Source organism: Silene latifolia, chromosome 8, assembly GCF_048544455.1.
Source record: "Silene latifolia isolate original U9 population chromosome 8, ASM4854445v1, whole genome shotgun sequence".
NCBI lineage: Eukaryota > Viridiplantae > Streptophyta > Magnoliopsida > Caryophyllales > Caryophyllaceae > Silene > Silene latifolia.
In genome coordinates this window covers 4,934,899-4,943,999 of record NC_133533.1, presented here as the reverse complement: position 1 = coordinate 4,943,999, position 9,101 = coordinate 4,934,899, and the positions used below count along the sequence as shown (strand labels likewise).

Genomic DNA, 9,101 nt, shown 5'->3' with positions numbered 1-9,101 from the left:
ACCGACCCCACTCACCCTGGCCGAGGGCCGGTATGAGGCCGACGTGACAAAGCGGCTCGTCTTGAAGGACGATCTGCGTCGGAGGCATCCATCCCTTCGGCGTGTCATCCCTCTCAGCCTCGAACAGGCTCATTGCCCGCACTTCGTCGTCCTTAAGATAGACCTTCTTGGCGTCCATCTTAATCTTATTCCGGGAGACATATCCTTCATGCTCCCCCTGACTCTCACACCGCAAATTGACGCGGCGCTGGAAGGACCGGGGCAGTGGATAGTCCTCCGGAACCTCGACATATACCCACCGCCCCTTCCAGTCCTTGTAAGATGTCAGCTTAGAGACGGTCACGTAACCCGGCTCGGTAAGTATGATGTACCACCCCGTGCCGCCTAGGGTAGTCTGCCGAAGATGGTGGAGCCGGCGGAAGAGGTTCACCGTTGGGGCCTCCCCTTTAAAAAGACATAGCCATACGAAGCCAATAATCGTCCTAATGGCCAACGGATGCAGTTGTGCCACGGCGACATTCATGGCTTTGATTATGGCCGCGACGTGTTCATTAAGAGGAAATCGGAGCCCATACTCCAGATGTCTGATATACACACCGATACAGCCTTCGGGAGGGCAACAGACCGCCTGATCACTCTCAGGGATAATAATTCTATACCCCCTGCCGAAGGAGTAATGGTCTTCAAAACGTTCAGGCCCGGAGACACTTGCGAACTTGTTCGTCCAAACACGATCGGGTTTAATCGAGCAGCCTTCGCCGTGCCACAAGAAATGCGGCCTCTCTACATCAGAATGGGTCTTTTCCTCATCATCATCAAAATCCTCCAAAAATTTCTCATCAATTTCAGGAGAAGGCGACAAGCGACCCCCGAACGCTACCGGGGTGACAACCAGTGGCTCCTGTTCATCAGGATGCGGCGGTTCGCCCCCCGGAGTTGAGGTACTAGGCAGAGCATCAGCAGCAGACATGGTGACAACAATTAATTAACAAATAAAAGTTAGGGGTATAATTTGTTTGTTTACCTTCAAATAAAGTGTTACGCCGAGTAACGCTTCGAAAATTAGAAAGAGGAAACGCTTCGAAAAAACTAGAGAGAGGAAATTTTTTGAAGAAAAAGAAGTTTGTAGGTCAAAATGAGGGGCATACTGCTCTATTTATAGAGCAAAGCCCATTCAGTGGACCAATCAAAGCAAAGCCCATGAAGCGTCCGTTAATCAGCACCAAGCCACGTGTCAAGCATGCAGCCACGAAATGTCAATCGACATACAGTGATGAATCTTCTTCGACACGCTCCTTGGTATCTACTTGCTAACGGCCAGCTGATCAACCAAGCTCGGCAACACCGGCCGGGGGCAATCAAAGGCACACGGTACTCTCAACCTTGGTCTCGGCCAGCGCCGTTTCCTTTTCCACATTCGATGTCCATTACACAACCATGTGGAGGGGGGATATGGTACGGCCTGAATAGAACCAAGCCGAGAAAGAAGTTCAATATGCGCAGAATACGCTCAACACTCATCGAAAATCCATACCACGGCATAGACTACGCTGGGGGCAAATTGATGGGGCATATTCTGCACCCGCTGACCGAGTCAACACATTGAGCAAGGTCAAAGCTAAAAAACAGCAAGTCAACATATTAACAGCCTAACCGACAAAGCCTGTTGGCCTGTCACTTGGGTCTCGGCTCGGCAACTAGCCGGCCGAGAGGCATATCCGCGTACTCGCATCCAGTCCCCTCGGCATGGAGTCAACCAGGCCCGCCGCCCGCATGGGTCCCTCGGCCGAGGGTAAGATAGTCTTTCCACCTGCTAGCCACTTGGCCACTTGGCCACTACGTGACAAAAGGTGAAAGTCTATAAATACTCCACTTCTCTCATTGAGAAAAGGATCCCGAAAATCGTCTTAATCTGGTATAAACTCCCTTATCTCTCTACAATATACTTTGCCAAGTTAACACACAACTTATCTCTCTAAGTTTACTGACTTGAGCGTCGGAGTGAGCACGCTCGGTACCAAGCCGAGCCCTCAGTTTGTTCATCTTTAAAGGAGAGAGTGAAAGGAAGAGACAAGCAACGACATCATTCCACAAGCTTAAGTGGTCACAATCCTGCTCCGGAATTACACCCGGAACAAAAAGTTTCCTAATTTTAGTAGTAATAGGTTTACTATATCCTAGTCGTAGGAGAATATTTATTTCCTAGTTTAATTAGAACTCTAGTTTATTTTCTAAATTCTAGCCAGATTAAAATAAGGCAATTAAGCCATCTATTAGTCGGTTTAGGAGATGTTCCCTTATTCCGAATAGGAGTTAAATTAGTTAGCTATAAATAGGACTCGATTGTATTTGTTTTAGAGAATGAGTTATTGAATAAAAACAACAAGTTTTTCGTTTACAGTTGTAAACACGGTCTGACGAGTTTGTTCCAAAATCGTTATTGTTTGACGCGTTTTCAAGTACTAACACGAGTAAAAATCAATAGGTCTTGGTTGTTCTCACCATTGTTTGATCTATAGGCCTAGATCGCGCAAATATCCCATTGTTTCAATTTCTAGACAGATTTCGAAGCAAATATTCCTTATTTTGTTATTGTTCGTTTTTAGTTAAACCGCTTTCGCGCAGTTTTTGTATCACTACTCCTTCTATTATTACCAATTGGTTTTATGATGTAACCGCTCTTGAGTTGTTTATGGTACATCTCTCCTCCGTTCGGATAAGGCCCAAGCTTATTTGTTCTGACATGGTATCAGAGTTCAAGGTTTCGTCCTGAGTTTTGCGAAAGAAATTGAAGAAATTGAAAATTCCTAATTTTTAGGGTTTTGTATTTTGTGAAATCGAAAACGAACGCCTAAAGAAGAAGATTAGGACACGAGCAACACAACTAGGTATAAATTGAGGCATAAAATACTCATTTTATAAAAAAAAATAGGCAGTAATATTGCAAGAAAATTGAAAGTGAAATGAAATAAATGAGATAAAATTGATATTACTTTGGATTTTGGCACACTTAAGTTAGGACAATCGGTGGTAGTGCGTTAGGGCGACGATGAAGGAGAACGTGGTGGTGGTAGTTTACGAGGCGCGCTGGTGATAGCGTCTGTTGGTGGTAAAGAGAGGAGGTGATGGTGGTAACGAGATGCGGTGATGCTAGGGTATGACGATCTAGTGTATGTGGTGATTGAATAAGAGGGGAATTGGGGAAGGTAATAACCATCGAGGGGAATATAATCATCACTGCTATTAAAAAATAAGAAGACAGTTCTAGTAAATAACCGCCTTGTTTATTAATAAGAGGACGGTTTTATTGACCAACCGTCCTTGTTACTTTTACTAGGAGGACGGGTGTCTCCATTAATCGTCCTATTGATGTGATCACTAATGGCGCCAAATTTGTTGTCCGATATATGACGGTCCCATCCCCAACCGTCTTCTAAGGGGCGTCCTTTTAGCCTAAAATTGTAGTAGTGAATGTTGCTGGTGAATCATCTTCTTGTGCAATTGTTGGTACGTGTATAAGCTACACCGTACTCCGACAAAATCGACAACCATGGCAAAATTACTTCTGCTATGTACGAATTAAGATCCATAATTGATGAACTATTAATGAATTGATTTACTTTTGAGAGGGAAAGAAAGGGAAGATTGGAATAATAGAGGCAAAGTGTTCGGGATTTAGCAAGTACGTAAACCATTTAAGTGCCAAATCGACATTGACTTCTAGCAAGGCATATCGAGCACCTAGACTCAAGCGAGATAATTCGTGTATGTAGGACTGCATAACTCCTTCCAATTTGTCCTCCATGTATATATAAATATGGTAGAATGAGACACTTTAGTATTATCATCACAAATTCGTAGTTAAGACGTGTACATCCTTCTTATGCCCGTCCTAAGCTGAAAACTTATTAAGTAAAACGTTGTTTGGAAATGGCATATTGGCCAAGTTTTAGCATATTTAAGGGTTTTAGCATGTTTGACCAGTCAATATGCTAATTTTAGTGTTTGGTAAACAACATATTGAAACAACATATTTGGGGTCAATATGCTGCTTACCCCGGCATATTGGTTAACATATTCTAAACTAGGAAATTTTACTACTCCCTGTGTCCCGGTCAATTGTTGTCCTTTGATTTTGGCACAAAGACCAAGGAAATAAGAAGGGGCAAATTACTAAATGATAAGTGGAACAAATTGAGTGTGAATGATCAAATTGTTCATCAAGTTCGTTCTTGAAATAGAAAGGATAACAACTCACTGAGAAACCCCAATATGAAAAAGAACGACAAATGACCGGGACAGACGGAGTACATTTTACAAAGAAAACTAACAATTTACTAATCGTAATCTGTCAGTTACCAAACACTTAAATTAATTATGCTAATTATAATATGCTAGTCAAACCTTCTGTTAAAATATGTCATTTATAATCTACCGTTGCAATCTGTTTATGCTGAAAATAATCCGCTGTTTACCAAACAGGGCCCATGACAAAAGAAGAATACATCGGAAAAAATAACGAATTTTTTTTTATATGCACAAATGAGATGATATTTGACCCGTTTTAATATTAAAACGGAAACATCCATCTCAAGAGTCATGATTATTGGCTATAAATAGGAGACAGGAATGTTAAGGTTTTTAACACCGAAACACACACAAAGAAAGAAAGTAGTCGTAAAAATGGCATATTTTTCATCAATGGCATTAAAAGCAACCCAAGGTGAGACGCCATACAAATTCTTGAGTGTCATAATCAATGATATTGAAACACAGGGTTATTTGGAATACTCTGCTGACGATGTTTTTAGTCCAAATGCAAAGTTTGCTATCGAGTATGCTCACGACGGCTTTGTTCACATTCGTTCTTGCCGTACCAACAAATACTGGGTCAGGTTTGTGAGCGAGTTTTCTTACTGCTTGAGCTAACTTTTATCGATAATATTTCTTAACATGTATAGTATATATTGCCCTTTTAAAAGTCTAATATTAATCCGCTATGTAAGTGATCGTGTTACATTGGAGCCTAGCCCCTCTTTTGCACCGAAAAAAAGTTATGGTGTATTAGTTCATACCCTTTTAGTTATTGGGCATTTGATGTATTAGTTCATACCCGTGCATTTTGTTCTGAGCATACTTGAATTTATATGTATAGTTTTTTATTAATATTATATTTTTTTTACCCTTTTAGTTATTGAGCATACATACATTTTTTCTGAGCATACTTGAATTTATATGTATAGTTTTTGAGTAATATTATATTTTTTTTAGTTTAATGTTTAAATGAACGTGCTCAAAAATTTTATACTAAAACTCATACTTCCTCATATTTTAAATAACCATCCCCCTTTTCTTATTCACCCTACAACAAGGAGTGTTAACGAGCCGAGCAGAGTTCGTGCTTGGCCTTGCTCGGCTTTTGCTCATACAGTAAAATTCGAGTTCAAGCCGATCTCGATCTTACCCGAACTTGAAAAAATTGTGCTCATTGTTCGAAAAATTGGATTCCTAACATGATAATATGATATCATACGATATATCTTATCCTTTAATACCATTCGCTTTTTCAATGCTGTTCATTAGGGAAGAGAATCCCAAATTAGGTTGTAATATATAAGAGAAAACATTGGGGCCAAGTAAGTTCTTGTAAGTTCTCAGAACATGGGCTTATAAGATTAGGGAAATGATATTTAAGGAAATAAATTCTTAATACATGTATTAGTATAGATCCCGTGTATGTATGCGCGGTATTTCTAGATCCTTTAATTTATAATGTAATTTTTATAGATTTAAAATTGACACATTTTTAATTTTTCATATTTTAATAAGGATAAAAAATTAAAATGTAAAACTAATTGAAAGAATTGAGTAAAGTCATAAAATGTGTGTTTTAATGAAATTTTTACCACAAAATTAATGATTTTAATTTATAAATTTTCTCAAATTGATTTAATAATTTTTTTGGTCACGAAACTAATAATATCAGTTCATAATTATTCTATGCGAATTAAGTATGTGGTAAGTTTTTTTTTAAATACGAAACTAATATATCAACTTATAGGTTTTTCATATACGAATTTTTTGATTTATACCAATTTTATATTATTTTTAATTAAAAGATTATAATTTAGTTTAAAAAGATTATAATGATTAAATGATAATATCTTAATTTAAAGATTAATAATTTGATAAAAATAAGGTCTTGTTTCTTTATTTAACCAGAGTCTTTTTGTAGGGAAAACTATTGAGAATTTTAAATTTTTATTCTCTATACTAGGGGGGCTAGGGTGGAGGGGGGGATTTATTGCATTGTTTTCTGTTAATGTAGTCATTAATTTCTAAGTTACTACTAAATTAAGAAGGTATTAAATGATTTAATATACCCCTAAGTTCTATATTTATCATTAAACATAAAATTATAGGGTCTCAAATTACTTGTTTTCATTATTTTTATTTATTTTAAAAGAAAAAATAGACTCAAGGTTTATGTTATACTTTCCCAAAAGTTATTCTAAAACCTAATTTTCATTTATTTTATGGAATTGAACTGAATTGAGCTGAATAGAACTGAACTGAAATGAGTAGAATCAAATTGAAATTTGTCAACCGCTTTCCATAATACGGGCATCAATGTCTTTTGTTTTATGATTTTACAACGTGATTTTATACACCCGTTTTACAAGGAGACTTCATGTTCTTTTGTACTTAATTTCAGTTCTTATAAGTTCAATTTTGTTTAGTTCAACTCAGTTTAGCTGAGTTAATTTCAGTTCTTATAATTTCCCCTAATCACCACTCGTTAATAATTTGAAGGTCGTCAAGTGAGGGATACTGGATAGTGGCGAAAGCTAGTGAACCTTTGGATGATCCATCAGCATGGAACTGCACTTTGTTCAGGATGGACTTAATTAGCGACGACAACAAAGCCACATTTTATCATGTGCAGTCCGGAACTGTACTACGCATACGAAACGAAAACTCCGATCGCAAGATGTTCTTGTGTATCGATCCGTCTGCTACTAGTGAAGCCATCTCCACTGCGGTCGATTTGGATACTATCCAACATCTTCCCAAGTATATAGCACTTAAGGCTGACAATGGCAAATTCTTTGATTATGACACTAGAAGTTTCACATCCGATGACTACGGCAAAGATAGTGTGGTGAACGAGATCTCGATAACTACAGATGGATACATTCAAATCCAAAGAAAAGTGATACATGATCGTCGTTATGTTTGGTGCTGTGTACCTGAGCTTGCTAACCAAATTATAATGGCAGAAGGTGTACCTGATCGTCCGCACAATAACCAGCGAACATGTTTTGGAGTGGTTAGAGTGAAAGATGGGGTGATAGCCCTTCGTAGCATTTTTAGTGGCAAGTTTTGCAGGAGAGGCTGGCTTCACCAGGCAGACTTTTTGGGTGCGTCAGCAACAAGCATAATAGAGGAGGCCCAGTTTCAAGTGGTCGAGACTGTGTCTTCACAACCTACCACCTCCACCGACTAAAATGGGAGAATCATATCATATCATATCATTTGTTGAATATATGTGACTAGTATTTTAGTCAACTGGTATCAATATTACCAATATGTTGTGTGTGGAATTATATTGCACCTTCGTGCATGGCTTCATTGCAGTAGCCACCTAATATAAATAATTATAATAATTGGACCTTAACCATGACCTTAAGATTTTAGTTGAATTGTTCATCTATCATGGTATCAGAGTCAGCGTGATCATAGGTCACGGGTTCAAATCCCGACAACCACAATAACTCCTCAATAACTCACGAAATGAAATTTCAGCACAAGGTACGAGGGAGTCTGTGCACTAACCACTCGAGCCTGTACACTAACTACTCTTCAAGTCCAGTGGACATTTGAGTGAGGGAGCGTAATATGAATAATTATCTCTAATATATCTCTAATATACACATTTACAAGCTGATAAAAAATACGGTAGAAGAGGGAAGGGAAAGGGAGAGAGAAAACATTTTGGCTTGGAAGAGGGGAATGGAAGGATCCGTTATCTCTCCCCTCCAAATCTCTTCGCCCTTATTTTATTATCCAAACAATGAAAAATTGTTCCTTTCAAATCCCTACCCTCCCTTTCCTCCAAGTTAAAGTGTATAATACATGGTTTCGAGATTTCATGATCCCGAAATAATAATGTCTGTAAATCCTATCGACGGCGTCTCAAGTCAGATAAATCAACATAGGAGGTTTGAGGGTGCTTGAATGCGACAAATCAGTCTCAGGGGAAAATCGGATAGTCGTGATTGTTTCAACTTTTAAGCATGTTATTAAGACGTTGTTTGGATACCAAAAACGAATGGAAACGAAATAAAGGGGGAAAGAGGGAAAGGAAAAGGAGGAAAGAAAGGGGGAGGTGAATGGTGGGTGAGAGTTTTTCCTCTAAATTCCTTCACCTTCTTTTATTATCCAAATAATGGAAATTGGATCCTTAAAATCTCTGACCTCCATTTCCTCCCAAAATTCTTCTTCTAAGTAAAAAAGACCCAAATTATGTTATTGGTTTAGAGTAGATCTGGTAAATAAGTCATTGAATTCGAGAATGGGTCATATAATTTTGGATCACAATAGAGTTAACTGTGATTATAGAGCCAATGACAATAACAATGACACAAAAAGCTTTCCATTGACTTGGATAGTTGGATTATGTAAGTGTGAATGGATGACACCATTCAGGGAGAACGACGACTACATATCCGAGAACAGATATACGGCCGAGTAATAAAAACCTCAGCAATTGTTGTTTTTTCTTCCTAGATCAAGACTCTTGAGTCCTGAAGACATATAATTGTTGTTCGTTTCATTATTATGAAGTCCTGAAGACAAAATTTTCCTATCAAAGTTTTGATGATAAAAAATGTCAATTGTCAGAAAGTTGTGGGGTCTGAAATCCCCCACTATTCCACTAACTTATACTCTCTTTTAACACCCTGTCTCATTATAGACGGACATTATTCGTCTACAGTTATAGACGGATAATGTTCCTCTCACAAATGAAAGTGGGTAGTGCAAGTGAGTGAGAAATGGATACCCGCACTTACACTACCCACTTTCATTTGTGAGAGGGA

At 38.4% G+C, this 9,101-nt stretch overlaps 1 protein-coding gene across 1 annotated transcript; it reads left to right on the top strand.

Annotated features, from left to right (window-relative positions):
• The first annotated feature begins 4,649 nt into the window (after positions 1 to 4,649).
• On the top strand, positions 4,650 to 7,678 carry LOC141594009 (uncharacterized). Its single transcript, XM_074414228.1, has 2 exons — positions 4,650 to 4,895; positions 6,814 to 7,678. Exons 1-2 carry the CDS (start codon positions 4,684 to 4,686, stop codon positions 7,505 to 7,507), a joined length of 906 nt encoding a protein of 301 aa, XP_074270329.1. The 5' UTR covers positions 4,650 to 4,683; the 3' UTR covers positions 7,508 to 7,678.
• Positions 7,679 to 9,101: the final 1,423 nt, after the last annotated feature.

Coding starts and splice junctions, on each gene's coding strand:
- LOC141594009 (XM_074414228.1), top strand. CDS start 4,684: ATGGCATATTTTTCATCAATGGCATTAAAAGCAACCCAAGGTGAGACG. Junction 4,896..6,813: donor ACCAACAAATACTGGGTCAG/GTTTGTGAGCGA, acceptor AATAATTTGAAG/GTCGTCAAGTGAGGGATACT.